This window comes from Gossypium raimondii, chromosome 5, assembly GCF_025698545.1.
Source record: "Gossypium raimondii isolate GPD5lz chromosome 5, ASM2569854v1, whole genome shotgun sequence".
Lineage (NCBI taxonomy): Eukaryota > Viridiplantae > Streptophyta > Magnoliopsida > Malvales > Malvaceae > Gossypium > Gossypium raimondii.
In genome coordinates this window covers 21261486-21287657 of record NC_068569.1, presented here as the reverse complement: position 1 = coordinate 21287657, position 26172 = coordinate 21261486, and the positions used below count along the sequence as shown (strand labels likewise).

At 34.7% G+C, this 26172-nt stretch overlaps 2 protein-coding genes across 2 annotated transcripts; both read left to right on the top strand.

Moving 5' to 3' along the window:
- The first annotated feature begins 1280 nt into the window (after window positions 1-1280).
- LOC128041003 (uncharacterized) lies at window positions 1281-1874 on the top strand. Its single transcript, XM_052630258.1, has one exon. It carries the CDS (start codon window positions 1281-1283, stop codon window positions 1872-1874), a length of 594 nt encoding a protein of 197 aa, XP_052486218.1.
- A 21552-nt stretch (window positions 1875-23426) lies between these two features.
- LOC128041002 (uncharacterized) lies at window positions 23427-24020 on the top strand. Its single transcript, XM_052630257.1, has one exon. It carries the CDS (start codon window positions 23427-23429, stop codon window positions 24018-24020), a length of 594 nt encoding a protein of 197 aa, XP_052486217.1.
- The last annotated feature ends 2152 nt before the right edge of the window (window positions 24021-26172 follow it).

The window sequence follows — 26172 nt, the reverse complement described above, 5'->3', positions numbered from 1 at the left end:
AGGAGTGGGTGATGATCTTAGTAACATGCTAAGTAGTTTACTTGGCTTTCAAAGGGCCCAAGATACTGAAATGTACTTGGGAGTGTCGTTATTCTATAACAGAGTTTCTAACTCTACATTACGATTTGTGGTAGAATAGGTGCGTCGCAAATTGAGTAATTGGGACGCTAAATAGCTCTCTATGGCAGGTAGTGGTACACTTGTTTAGTTTGTTCTTCTTTCTTTACCAAATTATTTTATGCAACCAATGTAAATTTTGAAATATGTTTGCGTGTAAATTGAATGATCAACAAGATAATTCATATGGGTGTCGACTAATGGTGGAAGGAGAGTTTTTCTAGTTGATTAAGACTCTAATTGTCAACCTCGTGCTTGTGGAGGATTAGGTCTAAGGCATTTAAAGGATTTGAATGCTTATTTTTTTGCTAAAATTGGGGTTTAATCAATTCTTTAAGGATACTATCATATGGGTTCGAGTTCTTAGATTGAAGTATGGAATGAAAGTGAGGGTGCCTGAAAGTATTGCACGAGGAAGGTGTTCAGCCGTATGGAGAGGACCTGCTAAGGTACGACCGATATCGAGAGAGACTTTTTATTGGTCTATTTGGACCAAAAAATTTGTCTACTGTTGGTGTTCATCCAATCATATGCCTTCTCAAATCAATCTTATGATTGATTGTTTACTGTGTCACATGGTAACTAAGGATGGGATGTGGAATCTAGGACTGTTTAGAGCTTGGTTTCCAAAGGATATTGATAAAAGAGTTGTGAGTATTCCCCTCACCACCCTTAGGCTGGTCCTGATAAAATCAATTGGGTGCGCACCTCGGTAGGGTCCTACTTGGTCAAGAGTGCTTATTGATCGATAATAGAGGGTACATGGAATAGAAAAGACAAAGGGTGGTTAAGCAATTTTAAAGGGTGGCTAAGGTTTGATAAAGTAGTTGAGTTTCCATTTGTAATTATTTAGTAAAGTTGGTTAGTTTTATTTACACACCAAAAGAAAAGTTGATTGCAACCAAAATTTTCAATAAAAGGAGAAAAAACAATATAATTGTACAGTCAAACACTTATATTAGTAAATAAATTACTAAATTAATTTTGTTAACAAAATTGTAAAAGAACTTTATTGTTATAATTGATAATAATGTATGTTATTGTTCCTAAGACTTATCCAAACATAAATTTGTTTTACCTTTATAAAAAGTAGTAAAAGAAATTAAAAATCACAAGATCAAAATTTGTAATTAAAATATCTTCGTATTATAATCAAGAAGAGAATGGCTTATCCAAATCAATTATGTTTAGTTTTAGTTATTTTCTTATCTATCTTTTCGCTTTCTTCTTTTCCAACAAGTGCAATTATTCCAAAGGCTAATGTTTCCCTTCCGATACCTTCATCACAACTAGTAGAAAATTTATGCAATGGCAAGGCAATTCAAAATCGCAGGTTTTGCCTGAAAGCACTTTCCACTCCCGAAGTTATTACGGCATTGGATACAACCCAACTACGAACCCTCATTATGAAATTAGGAGCAGCAAAAGCCAAAGCAACGTTGAATGTATATAATGAAATAATTAAGAAACCAGGTTCTCCCCAGGCTTTGAAAGCTCTTAATATGTGCGTTGAGGCTTACAAATATGCAATCTTATCATTTGAAATGGTATCTTCAGAATTGGTTGAATATCCCCAAACCGCAAACTATGATGTAGCTGTTCTAGGTCCCGAAATTGCTAATTGTGAAAAGGAACTGATTAACGCAAAGGTTCAAGCACCTCAACTCCTTGCTAGGAATCGATTTATGAAATATTATGTCTCAATGGGATATGAGATAACATCAACTCTCGAGCTTGAAAATCCAAATGATTATTAGCCAAAAAAACTAAGGGAATATGTATAGATAATAATGTGTGAATTTGTTATCTTGATTGATACAGTATAATATTGATGGCATAGGCGTGTTGCCATTGTTGTTGCTGCAAAAATTGTGAGTTAATTTAAATAAATATATTTTTTCATATTTCATTAAGTTAATGAATTCTTAATGTTCGAATCATTAGCTATTAAAATTGGACTCAGAATCTAACCAAACCCAAATAACATCAACCTTCTTACCTCTTCCATTAATGACCTTTTTGTAAAAATTTGTAATAATTTCACCTATTGTTCTAGTATGAGATTTTTCTTAGAAAGATCTGGTAGTATTTATCGTCTCCCACCTTACTTGTGTCGTACTCCATTTCCTTTTATTGCTTTCCTTAATTGCCTTCTCCTTAATGCTTTCTTTTAATTACTTTAATCCAGAAGTATTAGTGAACTTTCCTTTATTATCTAAAGATCAAAACATGGAATCATTACCTCTTAATTGACAAAGCCTTATCCTTTGAAAATTACTTTATTCAACTTTAAGAAAGAATAATGAGTCATTTGTAAAGAAAAGATGGATAGACAAAGAAGATTTGACTTGATATTACTAAGATATTTTACTCTATTCGTGGAAAGAAATGATGTTACTTTGCAGAATTTTGTTTTTCTTAGCAAATTGAACTCAAACCTAGCCACCGAATCCATTTAGTTCTTTGGTTCTTTTTAACACATGAAATCAAACTATCTTAATAGGGCCAGATCTTTCTCATTTTTTCTTTACAAATGATTTGGTAATCTTTTTAAAAGCGTACTTAAAGAATGTTCAGATCCTTAAAGGCGTTCTTCACTGCTTATGTAATTTCTTAGGCCATCGAGTCAAAGCCCAGAAAACAAACATTTTCTATTCTGAAGGAGTGGGTGATGATCTTAGTAACATGCTAAGTAGTTCACTGGGCTTACAAAGGGCCTAAGAATTGAAATGTACTTGGGAGTGTCGTTATTCTATAACAGAGTTTTTTTACAAATGTACTTGGGTTTGTGGCAGAATAGGTGCATAGCAAATTGAGTAATTGGGACGCTAAGCAGCTCTCTATGGCAGGTAATGTTATTGTTGTTTAGTCTGTTCTTCTTTCTTTACCAAATTATTTTATGTAACCAATGTAAATTTTGATATGTGTTTGCTTCTAGATTGAACGATCGGCAAGATAATTCATACGGGTGTCGGCTAATGGTGGAAGGAGAGTGTCTTTAGTTGATTAAGACCCTAGCTGTCAACCTCGTACTTGTGGAAGATTAGGTCTAAAATATTTAGAGGATTTGAATGCTTCTTTCTTTGCTAAAATTGGGGTTTAATCAAGTCTCTAAGGATACTGCCTTATGGGTTCGAGTTCTTTGATCGAAGTATAAAATAAAAGTATTGTACGAAGAAGGTGTTCAGCCGTATGGAGAGTACTTGCTAAGGTACGACCCGTATCGAGAGAGAACTTATATTTGTCTATTTGGATCGAGAATTTTGTCTACTGTTGGTGTTCATCCAATCATGTGCCTTCTCGAATCAATCTTATGATTGATTGTTTACTGTGTCACATGGTAACTAAGGATGGGATGTGGAATCTAGAACTGTTTAGAGCTTGGTTTCCAAAGGATATTGATAAAAGAGTTGTGAGTGTTCCCCTCACCACCCTTTGGCTGGTCTTGATAAAATCAATTGGGTGCGTACCTCGGTAGGGCCCTTTTTGATCAAAAGTGCTTATTGATCGATAATGGAGGGTACATGGAATAGAAAAGACAAAGGGTGGCTAACGAATTTTTTAAGGACCTTAATGTGTCCTTTTTTTTCTTATGGTTTGTGTTCGAAGAACATCTTCTAACTATTTAGAACGGATACAGAAGGGCATTGGTCACAGTGTGTCCTATCAGATGTGTCACCATGAAATGAAAGATTTACTTCATATAGTTAGGGATTTCCCAGCTGCAAAACAGGCTTGGATACAGATTATGCCTGTAAACCGTCGACCCTAATTCTACTCCAGTAGTCTTCTAGACTAGACAGAGACTAATTTATAATCTTTAGTGTGGATGTCGTGTGTGGGGATCTTTTGGTCTAGTTACTTTTGTTTAATAGCTTGGAGCATATGGAAAAATAAGAACCTTTTTTACTTTTAGGGAATAACATAGGGTTTTATTTAAACTATTAAGATTTCCATATGCTGGGCAAAATAGTATAATTCAACCTATAAGAGTTATTGCAGCAATGGATACAACCCAACTAGGAACCCTCATTATGAAATTAGGAGCAACAAATGCCAAAGCAATGTTGAATGTATATAATGAAATAATTAAGAAACCAGGTTCTCCCTAGGCTTTGAAAGCTCTGAATTGTTGCGTTGAGGCTTACAAATATGCAATCTTATCATTTGAAATGGTATCCTCAGAACTGGTTGAAGATCCCCAAATCACAAACCTTGGTGTAGCTGTTATAGGTCACGAAATTGGTAATTGTGAAAAGGAACTAATTAACGCAAAGGTTCAAGCACCTTGACTCCGTGTTGGGAATCGATTTATGAAATATTATGTCTCAATGGGATATGAGATAACATCAACTCTTGAGTTGGAAGATAAAAATGAGTATTAGGTACAAAATTAAGGGAATAGGTGTAGATAGTAATGTGTGATTTTTTTATCTTGATTGACACAATATAATATTAATGGCATAGGCGTGTTGCCATTGTTGCTGCTGCTGAAACTGTGAATTAATTTAAGTAATCATTGTAAAGTTATATTTTTTTTCATATTCCATTAAGTTAATGAATTCTTAATATTCCAATCATTAGCTATTCAAAGTGGACTCAGAATCTGACCAAACTGAAATAATATCAACCTTATTACCTCTTCCATTTATGACCTTTTTGCAAAAATCTGTAACAATTACACCTATTGTTCTAGGATGAGATTTTTGTAAGAAAGATTTGGTAGTATTTACCATCTCCCACCCTACTTGTGTTGTACTCTATTTAGCTTTATTGCTTTCCTTAATTGCCTGCTTTTAATTCATTGAATCCAAAAGTGTTAGAATTAAGTGACCCAAATCCTTATTTAAATAAAATACTGTGGTAAAATAAAATAAAAGTAAAATCCCTATAGAATTATACTTCTTTTATTTTATTTTAGAATAAGATTTTTAAACCTTATTAAACTTCATCTATTTGATATTGATTAGAATAAGGTGTTTCACTCCTATTAGAATATGGTTTTACAAGCCTATAAATAGACATAGTCTACTTTTCTTGTAATTAATTTGAATTCGACATAGTGAATTTTCTTCTCCTTTGCCCGTGGTTTTTTTCCCAAAAGGGTTTCCACGAAAAATCTGTGTGTTCTTTATTTTTATTTCTATTTCTATTTTCTTTGCAATATATTGTCATTACTGATATTCTATTTTTACAAATTGGTATCTGAGCATCTAGGTTGTTCATCTCAATCACGGTAATGGCGTCTTTCAAGTATGAAATTTCGCTGTTGGATCGCAACACCAAATTCGCGTTGTGGCAGATAAAAATGCAGGCAGTTCTTGCACAGATGGATTTAGAGGAAGCCCTGCTAGGGGTAGATAAGATGCCTTGAACATTGACGGAAGAAGAGAAGAAGTGCAATGAACGAAAGGCGTTAACACAATTACATCTGCATTTGGCTAATGAAATTTTGCAGGTTCTGATGAAAAAGAAGATCGCCGCTGGATTATGGAAGAGGTTGGAACAAATATATATGTCGAAAACTCTAACTAGTAAGCTGCATATGAAGCAGCGTCTTTATGCTCATCGTTTGGATGAAGGTGCGTCTGTGCACGAACACTTGACAATGTTTCAAGAAATTTTCTCAAATTTGGAGGCCATAGAGGTTCAGTATGATAAGGAAGATCTAGGGTTGATTCTACTTTGTTCGTTGCCCCCGTCTTATTCAACCTTTAGAGATACAATTTTATATAGTCGCGAGTCTCTCACAGTTGATGAGGTTTATGATTCTTTAACCTCGTATGGTAAGATGAAACATCTTGTGGTTAAAATCGACTCTCAAGGAGAGGGTCTCATTATTTGTGGGAGACAAGATCGAAATGCTGACGATGATCATGGAAGGACACAGGAATGGAATCCTCGCAATAAATCTAAGGGTAGATCGAAGTCTTCAAACAGAGTTAAAACTTGTAACTTTTGCAAGAAGAAAGGGCACATTAAATCTGAATACTATAAGCTACAGAGCAAGATCAAAAGGGAGGCTGCGAATCAAAATGGAAAACAACCATAAAATTCTGGTAAGGTTGATATTGTAGAAGACTACAGCGATGGTGAACTTCTAGTCGCTTCTGTCAACAATTTTAAAGTGAGCGAGGAGTGGATCCTTGATTCGGGCTGCACCTTCCACATGAGTCCCAAACGGGATTGGTTTACAACTTACAAAATAGTGTCTGAAGGTATTGTTTTAATGGGAAATAATGCTTCATGTAAAATTGCAGGTGTTGGAACAATTAAAGTTAAGATGTTTGATGGAGTTGTAAGAACACTTAGTGACGTACGACATGTTCCAAAATTAAAGAGAAATTTAATTTCGTTGAGTAATCTTGATTCAAAAGGGTACAAATATACAGCTGAAAGTGGGGATTTGAATATTTCCAAAGGTTCACTCGTTGTGATGAAAGGGCAGAGAAAGACTGCTAAGTTATATGTTTTGCAGGGTTCTACTGTTACTAGTGATGTAGTTGTCGCATCCTTTTCCTTATCAGATGATGATATTCCTAAACTTTGGCATATGCGACTAGGGCATATGACTGAGAATGGCATGGCAGAATTGAGCAAAAGAGGACTTCTTGATAGGCAAGGAACTTGCAAACTGAAGTTCTGTGAGCACTGCGTTTTTGGGAAGCAAAAGAGAGTTCGATTCACTAGAGGAATCCATAACACGAAAGGAATGTTGGAGTATATTCATTCTGATTTGTGAGGGCCATCTAGAGTGCCTTCAAGAGGTGGAGCTAATTATATGCTAACTTTTATTGATGATTTTTCCAGAAAAGTGTGGGCGTTCTTCCTAAAGCAGAAAAGCGATGTGTTTTCCGCATTTAAGTCTTGGAAAACCATGATTGAAAAACAGATGGGAAAGTAAATAAAATATCAGACAATGGCTTAGAGTTCTGTTCTAATGATTTTAATAAACTGTGCAAGTCAGAAAGGATCGTGAGACACTTGATAGTTCGTCATACTCAACAGCAAAACGGTGTTGTAGAACGAATGAACAGAACGATCATGAGAAGGTTCGATGTATGTTGTCAAATGCCAACTTGCCAAAGTCATTTTGGGCGGAAGCAGCCTTTACTGCATGTTTTTTGATTAACAGATCTCCATCCGTTGCCATTGAGAAAAAGACTCCACAAGAAGTATGGTCTGGTAATCCTGCTAATTATTCTGATTTAATGATCTTTGGTTGTCCTGCATACGCTCATGTTGATAATGGAAAATTGGAACCGAGATCCATTAAAAGTGTTTTTCTTGGTTATAAAGTTGGTGTGAAAGGGTATAAGTTATGGTGTCCTGAAAATAGAAAAGTTGTGGTTAGCATAGATGTTGTTTTTGATGAAACTGCTACGCTACCTAACTTATCTCTTAAAGACTCTTCGAATAAAGAAAATCAAAGGCAGGTGGAGCATCAGATTAATACAGAATCTACAACAGAGTCGACTACTGAAGCTAGTACAAAAATTCAAAATAGAGTTGCTTCTTCACCACAATACTCTATCGCCAAAAATAGAACTAGAAGAGAAATTAAACCTCCAAAGAAGTAAGTCGAGGCTGATCTAGTTGCTTACGCTTTATATGTGGCTAAAGATATAGATGCAAACCAAGAGCCATCTAATTATTCTGAGGTGGTTAGTTGTAAAGACTCAGAAAAGTGGATGTTTGCTATGCAATAGGAGATGGAATCACTACACAAAAATAAAACATGGGATCTTGTGAAACTTCCTAAAGGTAAAAAGGTTGTTCATTGTAAATGGGTGTTTAAGAAGAAAGAGGGGACTCCAAGAGTTGAAGAACCCAGATATAAAGCAAGGCTTGTTGCAAAGGGTTACAGTCAAATTCCAGGAATAGACTTCACAGATGTGTTCTCTCCAGTTGTGAAGCATAGTTCGATTCGAGCTTTGCTCGGTATTGTGGCCATGCATGATTTGGAGCTTGAGCAGTTACGTGTAAAAATTGTATTTTTGCATAGAGAACTTGAGGAGGATATTTACATGCAACAGCCAGAGGGTTTTACAGTCTCAGAAAAAAAGTATTATGTTTGCTTGCTGGAAAAGTCCCTTTACAGTTTGAAACAGTCACCAAGACAGTGGTATAAGAGGTTTGATTCCTTTATGACTTCTCATGATTTTAAAGTAGATTTGACGGTTGTGTTTACTTTAAGAAAAATAGTAACGGTTCTTTTGTGTATCTACTCCTTTATGTTGATGACATGTTGATAGCAGCAAAAGATAAAGGAGAGATAAGAAAGGTCAAAGCCCAACTAAGTGAAGAATTTGAGATGAAAGATTTGGGAGTAGAAAAGAAGATACTAGGTATGGAGATTCTGAGAGATAGAAAAGCAAGTAAATTGTACCTAAGTCAGAAGGGGTAAATTGAGAAAGTTTTTTGCAAATTCAATATGCAGAATGCTAAGCCTGTTAGTACTCCTTTAGCAGCCCATTTCAGACTTTCATCGGCTTTGTCTCCACAATAAAATGATGAGATTGAGTACATGTTACATGTTTCATACTCTAGTACTGTGGGATCTCTCATGTATGCCATGGTTTGTTCACGTCCGGATTTATCATATGCAGTTAGTGCAGTTAGTAGATACATGGCGAATCCCGGTAAAGAACATTGGAAAGCAGTTCAATGGGTTTAAGATACTTACAAGGTACTACCGATGTTTGCTTACAGTTTGGAAGAACTAGAGATGGATTCATTGGGTATGTTTATGCTGATTTTGCTAGAGACCTCGATAGAAGAAGATCTCTCACAGTTTATGTCTTTACAATCGGATGTTGTGCAATCAGTTGGAAAGCCACTTTGCAAACTCTGATCGCTTTGTCTACCAATCTGAAGTTGAGTACATGGCGATTCTCGAGGCTTGTAAAGAAGCTATTTGGTTGAAGGACTCTTTCTTGAACTCAATGAATACCTTCAAATCAATACAAGATTTTGTGACGATCAGTGCCATCTTCCTTACAAAAGATCAAATGTTTCATGAGAGAACAAAACACATTGATGTTCGGTATCATTTTTTTCGTGATATTATTACTCGTGGTGATATTGTTGTGAGCAAAATTAGTACTCACGAAAATCCTACAGATATGATGACTTTCCTATAACCAAGTTTGAGCATTGCTTAGACTTGGTTGGTGTTCATTATTGAAGATAAACCCTTATGGGGTTTTATGGAGGAGGTGGAGAACTTGTTCGTTTAGATTTCTCAATGAAGAACTTGTTCATTAAGAATTAGTGTCAAGGTGGAGATTATTAGAATTAAGTGACCCGAATCCTTATTTAAATAAAATACTGTGGTAAAATAAAATAAAAGTAAAATCCCTATAGAAATATACTTCTTTTATTTTATTTTAGAATAAGGTTTTTTAAACCTTATTAAACTCCATCTATTTGATATTGATTAGAATAAGGTGTTTCACTCCTATTAGAATATGGTTTTACAAGCCTATAGATAGACATAGTCTATTCATCTTGTAATTAAATCGAATTTGACATAGTGAATTTTCTTCTCCTCTGTCCGTGGTTTTTTCCCTGAAAGGGTTTCCACGTAAAATCTGTGTGTTCTTTATTTTTATTTCTATTTCTATTTTCTTTGCTATATATTGTCACTACCAATATTCTATTTTTACAAAAAGTAATATAGTGAACTTTCCCTTATTATCAAAATACCAAATCATGGAATCATTACCTTTTAATTGACAAAGCCTTATCCTTTGAAAATTACTTTATTCAACTTCAAGAAAGAATAATGAGTCATTGGTAAAGAAAAGGTAGGCAGACAAAGATCATTTAAATTGACATTACTAAAATATTTTACTCTATTCGTGGAAAAAAAATAATGTTACTTTGCAGTATTTTGTTTTTCTTAACAAATTTGAAATCAAACCAAGCCATCGGATCCATTTAGTTCTTTGGTTCTTTTCAACAAATTGAAATCAAACTATCTAAATGGGGCCAAGTATTTCTCATTTGTTCTTTGCAAATGATTTGGTAATCTATTCGAAAGCGGACTTAAAGAATGTTAAGATCGTTAAAGGAATTTTTCACTTCTTCTGTAGTTTTCCAAGCCATTGAGTCAATGCCCAGAAAACTTACATTTTCTTTTCTGAATGAGTGGGTGATGATCTTAGTAACATTCTAAGTATTTTACTTGGCTTACAAAGGGCCAAGATACTGAAATGTACTTGGGAGTGCGGTTATACCATAATTGAGTTTCTAACTCTACATTGCGGTTTATGGTAGAATAAGTGCATAGCAATTTAAGTAATTGGGACACTAAGCACCTCTCTATGGCAAGTAGTGTTACTCTTGTTTAGTCTGTTCTTTTTTCTTTACCAAAGTATTTTATGCAACAATATGAATTTCAAAATGTGTTTGCATGTAGATTGAACGATCGGTAAGATAATTCATATAGGTGTCGGCTAATGGTGGAAGGAGTGTGTCTTTAGTTGATTGAGACACTAATTGTTAGCCTCTTACTTGTGGAGGATTTGAATGCTTCTTTCTTTTCTAAAATTGGGGTTTAATCAAGTCTCTAAGGATTCTGCCTTCTGGGTTCGAGGTCTTCGATCTAAGTATGGAATGAAAGTGAGGGTGCCCGAAAGTATTGCTCGAGGTATGTGTTCAGCCTTGTGGAGAGGACTTGCAAAGGTACGACCCATATCGAGAGAGAATTTATATTGGTCTATTTGGACAGGGAATTTTGTCTATTGTTGGTGTTCATCAAATCTTGTGCCTTCTCAAATCAATCTTCTGGCGGATTGTTTACTTTGTGACATAGTAACTGAGGATGGGATGTGGAATCTAGAACTTTTTAGAGTTTGGTTTCCAAAGGATATTGACAAAAGAGTTGTGAGTATCCCCCTCACCACCCTTTGGTTGGTCCTAATAAAAGCAATTAGGTGCGCACCTCGGTTGGGTCCTTTTTGGTCAAGAGTGCTTACTGATCGGTAGTGGAGAATATATGGAATAGAAAAGACAAAGGGTGGCTGGTCGTTAGGAATTTTCAAGGGCCTCAACGTGTTCATTTTTTTTCTTATGCCTTACGTTCGAAACAACATCTTCTAACTAGTTGGAATGGATATGGAAGGGAATTGGTCACAATGCGTCTTGTCAGATGTGTCACCATGAAACAAAAGATTTAGTTCATGTGCTTAGGGATTTCTCTTCTACAAAAGAGGCTTGGATGCAGATTGTGCCTGCAAACCGTCAGCCTCGATTCTGCTCCAATAGTCTTCAAGACTGGATGGAGACTAATTTATGATATTCAGTGTGGATGTCATGTGCAGGGATCTTTTGCTCTAGTTACTTTGGTTTAATAGCTTGGTGTATATGGAAAAACAATAACCTTTTTTTCTTTTATGGAATAACTTGGACTTTCATTGAAACTATTAAGATTTCTACAAGCTTGGTCTAGACATCTCGTTCTTGATTCTGAACGTCCTTTGGTAGGAAATTTGTTACTGCTGGGGGTGTTACATGTAAACAAAATAGAGAATGGATCCTTCGATATAACCACTATTTGGAGAGTCGTTCTATTTTTTAAGCTAAAATTTATGGATACTTAATGGTTTTGCCATTATTCAGAGAAAGGGGTACAAGAATGTTTCGATAACATGGATAGCGTGGAATTCGTTAAAGCTTTACAAGTTAGCTACTTGGTCAGTTCATCTTCAACCTTAACAAGAATGATTTATTTATTTTTACAACCTTAATAAGTGTATTCCAAGAGAGAGGAATAAAGTTGCTGACAAGCTTGCGAAGGCGGCTTCAGATGGGAATACAAAGGTGCTAGTGTTTGTTAATTTCCCTTAGGAGATGTTAGATGAATTTAGGTTTGATAAAATAGTTGAGTTTCCATTTGTAATTATTAAGTAGAGTTGGTTAGTTTTATTTACAACCAAAGGAAAAGTTGATTGCAACCAAAATTTTCAATAAAAAGAGAAAAAGCAATATAATTGTACAGTCAAACACTTATATTAGAAAATAAATTACTAAATTAGTTTTGTTAACAAAATTGTAAAATAACTTTATTGTTATAATTGATAATAATGTATGTTATTATTGCTGAGACTTATCCATAAATAGATTTGTTTTACCTTTATAAAAAGTAGTAAAAGAAATTAAAAAATCACAAGATCAAAATTTGTAATTAAAAATATCTTCGTATTATAATCAAGAAGAGAATGGCTTATCCAAATCAATTATGCTTAGTTTTAGTTATTTTCTTATCTATCATTTCACTTTCTTCTTTGCCAACAAGTGCAATTATTTCAAAGGCTAATGTTTCCCTTCCGATACATTTATCACAACTAGTAGAAAATTTATGCAATGGAAAGGCAATTCAACATCGCAGGTTTTGCCTGAAAGCAGTTTCCACTCCCGAAGTTATTACGGCACTGGATACAACCCAACTAGGAACCCTCATTATAAAATTAGGAGCAGCAAATGCCAAAGCAACGTTGAATGTATATAATGAAATGATTAAGAAATTAGGTTCTCCCTAGGCTTTGAAAGCTCTTAATTGTTGCGTTGAGGCTTACAGATATGCAATCTTATCATTTGAAATGGTATCTTCAGAATTCGTTGAAAATCCCCAAACCGCAAACTATGATGTAGCTGTTATAGGTCCTAAAATTGCTAATTGTGAAAAGGAACTGATTAACGTAAAGGTTCAAGCACCTCGAATCCTTGCTGGGAATCGATTTATGAAATATTATGTCTCAATGGGATATGAGATAACATCAACTCTCGAGCTTGAAAATCCAAATGAGTATTAGGCAGAAAATTAAGGGAATATGTATAGATAATAATGTGTGAATTTGTTATCTTGATTGATACAATATAATATTGATGGCATAAGCATGTCGCCGTTGTTGTTCCAGCTAAAATTGTGAATTAATTAAAATAATTATTGTAAAAAAATCATATTCCATTAAGTTAATGAATTCTTAATATTCCAATCATTAGCTACTCAATGTAGGCTCAGAATTTGACCAAACCGAAATAATATCAACCTTCTTACGTATTCCATTTATGACATTTTTGCAATAACCTTTAACAATTACACCTATTGTTCTAGTATGTGATTTTTGTAAGAAAGATCTAGTAGTATTTACGGTCTCCCATCCTACATGTGTCCTACTCCATTTCGCTTTATTGCTTTCCTTAATTGCCTTCTCCGTAATGCCTTTTCCGTAATGCCTTCTTTTAATTCCTTGCATCCAAAAGTACTTGTGAACTATTCCTTATTATCAAAAGACCAAATCATGGAATCATTACCTCTTAATTGAAAAAGCCTTATCCTTTGAAAATTACTTTATTCAACTTTAAGAAAGAATAATGAGTTATTTGTACAGAAAAGCTAGGCAGACAAAGATCATTTAAATTGACATTACTAAGATATTTTATTCTATCCGTGGAAAACAAATGATGTTACTTTGCAGTATTTTGTTTTTCTTAACAAATTGAAATCAAACTAAGCCACCAGATCCATTTAGCTCTTTGGTTTTTTTTAACAAATTGAAATCAAACTACCTAGATGGGGCCAATTACTTGACATTTGTTATTTGTAAATGATTTGGTAATCTATTCGAAAGTGAACTTAAAGAATGTTCAGATCCTTAAAGGAATTCTACACCACTTTTATAGTTTTTCAAACCATCGAGTTAATGCTCAGAAAACCAACATTTTCTTTTCTAAAGAAGTGGGTGATGATCTTAGTAACTTGCTAAGTAGTTTACTTGGCTTACAAATGGCTCAAGATATTGAAATGTACTTGGGAGTGTCGTTATTCCATAACTGAGTTTCTAACTCTACATTGCGATTAATGGCATAATAGGTGTGTAGCAAATTGAGTAATTGGGACGCTAAGCAGCTCTCTATGGCAGGTAGTGTTACTCTTGTTTAGTCTGTTCTTCTTTCTTTACCAAATTATTATATGCAACCAATGTGAATTTTGAAATGTGTTTGCCTGTAGATTGAATGGCCGGCAAGACAATTCATATAGGTGTCGGCTAATGTTGGAAATAGAGTGTCTCTAGTTGATTGAGACTCTAATATTCAACCTCGTGCTTGTGGAGGATTAAGCCTAAGGCATTTAGAGGATCTGAATGCTTCTTTTTTTTACTAAAATTGCGATTTAATCAAGTCTTTAAGGATACTTCCTTTTGGGTTCGAGTTCTTCAATCAAAGTATGGAATGGAAGTGAGGGTGCCTGAAAGTATTGCATGAGGAAGGTGTTCAGCCGTATGGAGAGGACTTGCTAAGGTACGACCCACATCGAGAGAGAATTTATATTGGTCTGTTTGGTCCGGGAATTTTGTCTATTGTTGGTGTTCATCTAATCATGTACCTTCTCAAATAAGTCTTACAACGAATTGTTTACTTTGTGACATGATAACTGAGGATGGGATGTGGAATCTAGAACTTTTTAGAGTCAAGTTTCCAAAGGATATTGATAAAAAAAAGTTGTGAGTATCCCCTTTCCACCTTTTGGCTGGTCTTGATAAAATCAATTGGGTGCACACCTCAGTAGAGTTCTTTTTGGTCAAAAGTGCTTACTGATCAATAATGGAGGATACATGGAATAGAAAAGACAAAGGGTGGCTAGTTGTAAGGTGTAACACCCCTAACCCGAATCTATTGTTGGAACAAGGTTACGGTGCATTACCAAAATTTATAGATCAAGTAACAGACATTTCATACCATCTAACATTCATATCAGAACTTAATCCAAATTAATCATATTGTCCCTTACGTGAGCCCTCGAAGCTCAAAATACATGTTAGAAATAAGTCGGGACTAAACCGGGTACTCAAAATTTTTTCAGAAAACATTAAAATTTTTCAAAGGTACAGGGGACACACACCTGTGTGGCCAGGCCGTGTGTCTCACACGGTCAAGAGACACGCCCATGTCTTAGGCCGTGTGGGCATTCAAAATAAGGACACACGGTCATGTCCCAGCTCATGTCCAAACTTTGAAGCTCTCTGACTTGGGTCACACGGCCAAGCCACATGCCCATATGCTAGGTCGTGTGAGCATACTCACTTGCATTAATAAGGTGCAGGGGTCACACGGCCAAGCCACACGCCCGTGTGCTAGGCCATGTGAATAATTTGAGTGTTCTATTTTGCAAATTAAAAAATGTAAGGGAAACACGGCCAAACCACATGCCCATGTGCTAGGCCGTGAACAATTTTGAGTATACTGACTTGTGCAAATTTTTAAAATACAGGGGACACACGACCGTGTTACCTAGCCATATGTCACACACAGCTGAGACGCACACCCGTGTCTCTGCCCGTGTAGACGAAATAGGCCATTTTTCTAGCCACATTTCTCACCTAATTTGTCTGCCACCTACATTAGCACTTTAACACATCAACAAGCCACAACAAAGCAATCAAAACAAGTCATAATCATGTCTTAAACATAACATATCATCACATACCTATAATTTTACCATCATTTAACCTTATCAACACATATCAACCATAACAAGGCCATATATATATACAATCATACCATATAAAAGCCAAACAAATGGCTAATCTTCACAAAATATTTATATACCAACATTGGCCAATTTAGCCTATACGTGCCATTATAACCAAAATAATTTACTATATATACTAAAATGGGACGATGGATAGTGTGATGTGGCTCCGACCAGCTTCCAAGTTACTATAAAACAAGGAAAGTAAAATAGAGTAAGCATTTAATGCTTAGTAAGTTCGTATAACATTGAATTTAACTTACCATTTAATCACATTAAAGCTGAGCACTCTAAGCATATTTAAATCAAATTGGCCAAAAGCCCTAACACATATCCTCATCATCCATGTTCGCCATGTATTTCGTATGAATATCAAGAAACATGTATGAGCTCAACAATAATCAAATTTTCATATACATATACTTTCCACCTCATGTGTCCATATAACATGTACAAATCATATCCATGTATTTCAAATATATTTTCGTAATAATTCATCTCGAATTCAGATTTTCTCATATCAGAACTTTGACGTTGAACCATTTAAATATCGTTGGATACACGGGTAGTACACATAAAGTGTACAAATTTGTAATCCGTCAATTCATATACAGGTATGCCCATGCGAGCCTGTAATCGAAAATCTCTTTTGAGCCATATAATGGGAAGATCATAAAACCCGTAATCGGGAAGCTCATGCGAGCCAATATCGGGAAGCTCCGGAGAGCCATTAAATGGGAAGCTCATGAGAGCCAATTATCGAAAAACTCATTTGATCCATAAACGAGAAAATCAAGAGAGCCATTATATCAGGAAGCTCGTGAGAGCCATATAATGTGATGCTCATAAGAGCTAACTAATAGGACGCTCTTGTGAGCTGTGGTGTGTCCGTACATGCAGGATCACAACCAATTCAGGAACCCTTAATGACAATGTCATTTGTATCCATCGAATTTCTTAGGTTCAAACAGGACTTGGTACTTGTCAGATATCTTCAGATCTGTGATCAATACTTATATATGGTAATCGTACAAATCACACACAATAATATTCAATTTAAAACATATAAATGTAAAATTTAGTTACATGAACTTACCTCGACAAGTGTCCGTAAACACAAAAGCTACTAATCCGATACTTTCTCATTTTCTCGATCTAACTCTGTATTGTGTCTATCCAGATCTATACAAATGAATTTAACTCAATTTAATACAAATCATATTCAATTCAATCCAATACACATATTTGGCAAAATTAGTATTTTACCCCTATACTTTTAATTAATTATGATTTTATCCCTAGACTCGGAAAATGAAATTCATACAACTTAATCCTTATTCCAAGCCTAGCCGATTTTCATGTATCACAATAGCAACCCATGTATTTCATAAAATTCAAAATTTTTCCATGAATTGTAACACCCCTAACCCATATATGTCGTCAAAACAAGGTTTCGGAGCATTACTAGAATTTACAAATTAAATACAGACATTTTATATCATTTCACGTTCATATCAGAAACCAATCATAATCAATCATATTGTCCCTTAAATAAGCCCCCAAGGCCCAAAATATGCATTAGAAACAAGTCAGGACTAAACCGAGTATTCAGAGAATTTTTCGTAAAATATCAAAATTTTTCCAAGGTGCAGGGGACACACACCCGTGTGGCCAAGCCGTATGTCTCACACGGTCAAGAAACACGCCCATATCTCAGGCCGTGTGGACTTTCGAATTAAGGACACACGACCGTGTCCCAGCCCAAGTCCAAATTAGAGTGCTCTCTAACTTGGGTCACACGGCCGGGCCACATGCCCGTGTGCTAGGCCGTGTGAGAATATCTGAGCATTCTGTTTTGCAATTTTAAAAATGCAGGGGACACACGGCTAAACCACACACCCATGTGCTCGGCCGTGTGTTACACACGGCTGAGACACACGCCCGTGTCTCTACCCGTGCGGACGAAATGGGCCATTTTTCTAGCCACATTTCTCACCCAATTTGTCTTCCACCTACATTAACAGTTTAACGCATTCAGAAGCCAATACATGACATTCAAATCAATCCAAAACCAAGTCTTAAACATTTCATATTATTACATATATTTTAGCATTCAAATTTACCATATTGATCAAAAACACATATTTGCTTACTTGTATCAAATATACTATCTCAACTCATTCATCAACATGCCTATAAACTATCCATCATTCAACCATATCAAACACCACAAACATGATAAGGCCATACATATATATATCAAAATATGTCCAACTCAAGCCATTCTAATGGCTATTTACAACAAAAAACTTTAAAGCCAACATTAACCAAATTACCCTATACATGCCATTATAACCAAAATTAGTTTTCTATATGTACCGAAATGGGCCGATGGATAGTGTGAGACATCTCCGCCAAGCTTCCAACCCAACGAGCTTCCAAAATGCTATAAAACAGAGAAAATAAAATAGAGTAAGCTTTTTAAGCTTAGTAAGTTCGTATAACAGGAAAATTAACTTACCATTATTTCACATACAAGGTAACCATACAAACAACTTCCAAATCAACTTGGTCATAGCCTAAACACATATCCATATCATATTAGCCAAGTAATCACATGTAATAAATCATAATCATGGATAAACTTAGTCATTAACATGTTCCATATACTTGTATCAGGCATGTCATACTTCAATATATATTAAATAATATCATTTCCATAAAATTCAGGTATACATAGGTAATAGTTCGCTTTGAACTCATGTTACTTCATATCAGAGCTTTGCCCGTTAAAACATTTAAAAAATCGATGGATACATGGGTAGTATACACGAAGTGCACAAAACTGTAATCCGTCAATTCATGTAATATTCATCAATTCATATTCAGGAATGCTCATACAAGCACATAAATAGGAAGCTCATGTGAGCCATGTAGCAGGAAGCTCATAAAAGCCATAATTGACAAGCTCATACGAGCCAATATCAGGAAGCTTCGAAGAGACATTTATCAAGAAGCTCATGAAAGAGCTTTTAATCAGGAGGCTTTGGAGAGCCACATATCGGGACACTCATAAGAGCTGCGGTGTGTCCACAACACATGCCGGATCACAACCAATCGGGATGCTCAGAAGAGCTATTAATGGGAAGCTCATAAGAGCCATATATCAAGAATCTCAAGAAAGCCAATATCAGGATGCTCACAAGAGCTAATAACGGGACGCTCTTGCGAGTTGTGGTGTGCCTGCAACACATGCAGGGTTATAATCAATTCGAGAACCCTGTATCCATCAAATTTTATTTATTCAAACGGGACTTAATACTTTTTGGTCATCGTCGGATATGTAATTAATTTCATATACATGGAAATAATACAATCACGTCCGTACAACTCAATTAACACATATAAATTCTCAATTTAGTTAGACGAACTTACCTCGATAAGTGTTCATAGGTTTGTAATCTACTAATCTGATACTTTCTCTTTCCCTAATTTAACTCCGTATTTGATCCATTCGGATCTATACGAATGAATTTAACATTAATTTAATACAGTTCATATTTGATGGGTGTCGCATCCACCAATATAAACCTACACCTGATTTGCAATTTAAGCAGTATAGGGAGTAGGGTCGACCCCTCAGAGACTGGGTTTACTGCAAATTGTTGTTCTCTTGACCAGATTTATGTCCGGGCAGTTGTCGTGCCCAAGATAATTAGGGGGTGGATAAAATCGAAAACTTGGAACCTAAAATAAATACATAAAATGCGTAAAAAGTAAAAGTGAAAATGAAATAATAATAAAAACAGTTAAATAAATTTGAAGAAAAATTAATTAGAATAAGCTCAACTTTAGGCACGGATTTTTCCTCGTCTTTAAACTGATCCTCGAAATTAGATGAACTACTCTTTTCCAATAAGCTAGTTATAGCTACCAAAGACGCCTCGGACACCAACTCTTTCTTGTGTAAATTATTTATGGAACGTCCAATAACTAAATCTTACCGATCGAACAACCACGAAACGTTCGTGATTTAGAACTCCGGCAGCCTTGCGTTCTAGAAGAGCCTAGCTCGAACCAATGCCCTCAACCGTGTGGGACATTTAAATCCGGTTACTACTTCCCTTGACGGAACCAAACAGCAATCTCCACTTGGCACGCCAATGTGTTCACAAAAAACCGATTAGAATCGATCCTTTCGGAATTCCAACTGTACGTCTAACCACACTAAATCAAACGACGTCTTTTTTGACTTAGTGTTGATCTGACTTTATGAGTTGACAAAATCATACTCTTAATCCGGAGAAATAATAAGTACTAGAATTTAGGAGTTAAATTGCTCAGGTTCGTAACTCACGGATCTTGACGAGGCTAATTCCGACCTAAAGCTGAAAATGGATTTAGTTAACTAAGGTTTGGGGCATGTTGGTATTGGGCATAAATTAAATAAGGTAAAATGGGTGGAAAGGATGGTTAGCTACTGGAAATGAAAAGGGAATTTGAAAAAGGAATTGCAAATGGTTTAAATTGGTGGCTAACTAGGAATTAATAAATTGAAGAAAAAGAAGCTAAAAATAAAAAATGCTACGTGAGTGGAAAGGAGAGAATATCTTGAAAGATAAAAGCCTGATATTTCACTTGATGATTAAAATGAACAATGTAGCCTCTATTTATACTAGCGGCCTTGCTAAATTAAGAGCCAGCTAGTATAGAAAATCAAGGAAAAATATTCCATGATATAAAAAATATCCCAAAATAATCTCCCACTAAGTCAACAATTTCAGCTAATTATTCTTGGAAAAATTCTGCTTTGGCCCTCCTTCTTTTCTTCTTTCTTCAATCTAGCCCAATTGTTTCTTTTTTCTTCTATTTAGCCCCAAATTGTACCCCTGCACAAAATTCAACAAAAACATGGAAAAATTAGTGGAGCACTCTCATAAATTAACCAATTTAATTACATAAAATATGTAACTTTGGCATTTAATCAATATTCAATTCAATCCAATTCACATTTATGGCCAAATTATCATTTTGCCCTTATACTTTTAATTAATTTTGATTTTGTCCCTAGGCTCGGAAAATGAAATTCATGCAATTTAATCATTATTCCAAGCCTAGTCGATTTTTACATATAGCATTTGAAGCCCATGTATTTCATAAAAATTTAGAATATTTCCATGAATTTTACATCTTTTCAATTTAGTCCCTAAATCATAATTTTATCAAAATTCCCTTTACAAAAGTTGTTTATCTATCAACAACCTTTCATTTTCTACCATAAAACTTCATAATTCATGCATACTCATCCATAGAAAAACCTTAACACTTTAATAACTTTGCAAATTAATCCTCGAGATAGCTAGATTAAGCTATTACGATCTCGAAAACATAGATATCATTAAAAACGAGACAATGATACTTACCCAATTTAGCCAAATAAGCTTGCTTGAACTTAGGTTTTCATGGCTAGGGTTTCCATCTTTCTAATTTAGGAAAGATGATAATATTATGGTATTTTGTTTTATTTTATTATTTATCATCTTTATTTATTTCATCTTTTCAATTTCATCCTTTTCTTTATTAAATTTTCGAATGATGAATCATCATACTTATCTACTAACTCCTCTTAATGGTCTATTTGCCATATAAGGACCTCCAATTTTGAATTCCATAGCTATTTGATCCCTTTAGCTATTAGAATCCAACTTTTGCACTTTATGCAATTTGGTCTTTTTCATCAACTTAAACATGTAATCGGTAAAAAAATTTTACGAAATTTTCATACGACATTTCAATCATAATGCAGACCATGAAATAATATTAAAATAAGTTTCCATCTAGACTCAAATTTGTGGTAATTTCATCAAAATTCTCTTTACAAAGGTTGTTTATCTATCACCAACCTTTCATTTTCTACCATGAAACTTCATAATTCAACTATATTCATCCATGGAAAAATCCTAACACTTTAATAGTTTTGCAAATTAATCCCCGAGATAGCTAAATTAAGCTAAAACTATCTTGGAAACATAAAAATCAGTAAAAAACAGGATAATAATACTCACTTAATTAATCAAAATAAGCTTGTCTATCTTCAAGCATCAAAACTAGGGTTTCTATGTATTTTGTTTTAGGAAAATGATGAAAATGACTTTAATTTAATTATTTATTTCTTTTATCATCATTATTTATCATCTTTTCAAATTAACCCTTTACTTTTCTTAAATTTCCGATGATGAATAATCATCATTATATACTAACTCCTCTAAATGGTCTTTCCCATATCGGGTCCTTCAATTTTGAATTCCATAGCTAATTGGTACCTTTAGCTACTAGAATTTAACTTTTACACTTTATGCAATTTGTTCCATTTCATCAAATTAAACATGTAATCAGTAAAATTTCTTAATGAATTTTTCATGCAATATTTCTATCATACTATAGACTATAAAATGATATAAAAATAAATTTTCTTCTGACCTCAGATTTGTAGTCCCAAAACCATGGTTTCGATTTCACTGAACATGAGATGTTACATAAGGAATTTTCAAGGACCTCAACGTGTTTATTATTTTTCTTATGGCTTATATTTGAATAACATCTTCTAACAATTTGGAACAGATACAGAAGGGCATTGGTCAAAGTGCGTCTTGTCAGATGTGTCACCATGAAACAAAAGATTTAGTTCATGTGCTTAGGGATTTCCCTGCTACAAAAGAGGCTTGGATGCAGATTGTGTCTGCAAACCGTCGGCCCCGATTTTGCTCTAATAGTCTTCAAGACTGGGTAGAGACTAATTTACGATCTTCAGTGTGGATGTTGTGTATGGGGATCTTTTGGTCTAGTTACTTTGGTTTAATAGCTTGGTGTATATGGAAAAGCAAGAACCTTTTTTACTTTTAGGGAATAACTTGGACTTTCATTGAAACTATTAAGATTTCCACAAGCTTAGCAAAATAGTACAATTCAACCTATAAGAGTCACTTGTCTAGACATCTTTTTATTAATTCTAAACTGTTAACATGTTTTGCCACTGCCGAAGGTGTTACATGTAAACAAAATAGAGAATGGATCCATGGATATAACCACTATTTGGGGAGTTGTTCTATTTTTTAAGTTGAATTATGTGGATACTTTATGGTTTTGCGATTATTAAGAGAAAGGGGTACAAGAATGTGTCGCTACATATGGATAGCTTGGAATTCGTTAAAGCTTTGCAGGTTAGCTACTTGGCCAGTTCGTCCTCAACCTTGATTAGAACGATTCGTTTATTTTTACAAACTATAGTTTGATGGCAAATCAATTGTATTTCGAGAGAGAAAAATAAAGTTGCTGTCAAGCTTACCAAGGTGGCTTCATATAGGAATACAGAGGTACAGGTGTTAGTTAATTTCCCTGAGGAGATGTTAGATGAATTTGGTATTGATAAAGTAATTGAGTTTCTGTTTGTAATTATTTAGTAAAGATGGTTAGTTTTATTTACACACCAAAAGAAAAGTTGATTGCAACAAAAATTTTCAATAAAAATAGAAAAAGCAATAAAATTGTACAGTCAAACACTTATATTAGAAAATAAATTACAAAATTAGTTTTGTTAACAAAATTGTAAAATAACTTTATTGTTATTATTGATGATAATGTATGTTATTGTAACTAAGACTTATCCAAAACTAGATTTGTTTTACCTTTATAAAAAGTAGTAAACGAAATTAAAAAATCACAAGATCAAAATTTGTAATTAAAATATCTTCTTATCATAGTCAACAAGACAATGGCTCCTCCAAATCAATTACTCTTAGTTTTAGTTATTTTCTTATCTATCTTTTCGCTTTCTTCTTTGCCAACAAGTGCAATTATTCCAAAGGCTAATGTTTCCCTTCCGATACCTTCATCACAACTAGTAGAAAAATTATGCAATAGCAAGGCAGTACAAAATCGTAGGTTTTGCCTGAAAGCACTTTCCACACCCGAAGTTATTGCGGCAAAGCATACAACCCAACTAGGAACCCTCATTATGAAATTAGGGGCAGCAAATGCGAAAGCAACGTTGAATGTATATAATGAAATAATTAAGAAACCAGGTTCTCCTCAGGCTTTGAATGCTCTTAATTGTTGCGTTGAGGCTTACAAATATGCAATCTTATCATTTGAAATGGTATCTTCGGAATTGGTTGAAGATCCCCAAACCGCAAACTATGATGTAGCTGTTATAGGTCCTGAAATTGCTAACTGTGAAAAGGAACTGATTAACGCAAAGGTTCAAGCACCTCGACTCCTTGCTGGGAATCGATTTATGAAATATTATGTCTCAATGGGATATGAGATAACATCAACTCTCGAGCTTGAAAATCAAAATGAGTACTAGGTAAAAAAATTAAGAGAATATGTATAGATAATAATATGTGAATTTGTTATCTTGATTGATACAATATAATATTGATGGCATAGGCGTGTTGCCATTGTTGCTACTGTTGAAACTATGAATTACTTTAAATAATCATTGTAAAAATATATATTTTTCATATTCCATTAAGTTAATGAATTCTTAATATTCCAATGGTTAGTTATTCAAAGTGGACTCAGAATCTGACCGAACCGAAATAGTATCAACCTTCTTACCTCTTCCATTTATGACCTTTTTGCAAAAATATGTAATGATTACACCTATTGTTCTAGGATGAGATTTTTGTAGGAAAGATCTGGTAGTATTTACCGTCTCCCAGCCTACATGTGTCCTACTCCATTTCGCTTTATTTCTTTCCTTAATTGCCTTCTCCTTAATGCCTTATTTTAATTCCATGCAACCAAAACTACTAGTGAACTTTTCCTTAATATCAAAAGACCAAATCATGGAATCATTACCTCTTAATTGACAAAGCCTTATCTTTTGAAAATTACTTTATTCAACTTCAAGAAAGAATAATGACTCATTGGTAAAGAAAAGATGGGGAGAAAAAGATAATTTAAATTGACATTACTAAGATATTTTACTTTATTCGTTGAAAAAATGAGGTTACTTTGCAGCAATTTGTTTTTCTTAGCAAATTGAAATCACCAAGCCACCGAATCCATTTAGTTCGTTGGTTCTTTTTAACAAATTGAAATCAAACTGTCTAGATAGGGCTTGTTCTTTCTCATTTTTTCTTTGTAAATGATTTGGTAATCTATTCGAACGTGGACATAAAGAATGTTCATATCCTTAAAGGAATTCTTCACCGTTTCTATAGTTTCTCAAGCCATTGAGTCAATGCCCAGAAAACCAACATTTTCATTTCTGAAGGTGTGGGTGATGATGATCTTAGTAACATGCTAATTAGTTTACTTGGCTTACAAAGGGCCCAAGATATTGAAATGTACTTAGGAGTGTCGTTGTTCCATAACAGAGTTTCTAACTCTACATTGCGGTTTATGGTAGAATAGGAGTGTAGTAAATTGAGTAATTAGGACGCTAAGGAGCTCTCTATGGCAGGTAGTGTTACTCTTGTTTAGTCTATTCTTCTTTCTTTACCAAATTATTGTATGCAACCAATGTGAATTTCGAAATGTGTTTGTGTGTACATTGGACGGTTGGCAAGACAATTCATATAGGTGCCGACTAATGGTGGAAGGAGAGTGTCACTAGTTTATTGAGACTCTAATTCTCAACCTCGTGCTTGTGGAGGATTAGGTCTAAGGCGTTCAGAGGATTTGAATGCTTCTTTTTTGCTAAAATTGGGGTTTAATCAAGCCTCTAAGGATACTGCCTTTTGGGTTTGAGCTCTTCGATCGAAGTATGGAATGAAAGTGAGGGTGCTCAAAAGTATTACACGAGGAAGGTGTTCAGTCGTATCGAGAGGATTTGCTAAGGTACGAGCACTATCGAGAGAGAATTTACATTGGTCTGTTTTGATCAAGAATTCTGTCTACTGTTGGTGTTCATCCATTCATGTACCTTTTCAAAACAATCTTATGACGGATTGTTTTCTTTTTGACATGGTAACTGAGGAAGGGATGTGGAATCTAGAGCTTTTTAGAGTCAGGTTCCCAAAGGATAGGTATAAAAGAGTTTTGAGGATCCCCATCACCACCCTTTGGCTGGTCCCGATATAATCAATTGGGTGCACACCTCAGTAGGGTCCTTTTGGGTCAAGAGTGCTTACTGATCGATAATGGAGGATACATGGATTATAAAAGACAAAGGGTGGCTGGTTGCAATGATTTACTTCAAGCGCTTAGAAATTTCCCTACTACAAAAGAGGCTTGGATGCAAATTGTGCCTGCAAACGTCGCCGCGATTCTGCTCCAATAGTCTTCAAGACTAGATGGAGACTAATTTATGATCTTCAGTGTGGATGTCGTGTGTGGGGATCTTTTGGTCTTGTTAGTTTGGTTTAATAGGTTGGTGTATATGATAAAACAAGAACCTTTTTGACTTTTAGGGAATAACATGGTGTTTTATTGAAACTATTAAGATTTCCACAAGCTTGGCGAAACAGTACAATTCAACGTATAAGAGTCACTTGTCTAGACATCTTGTT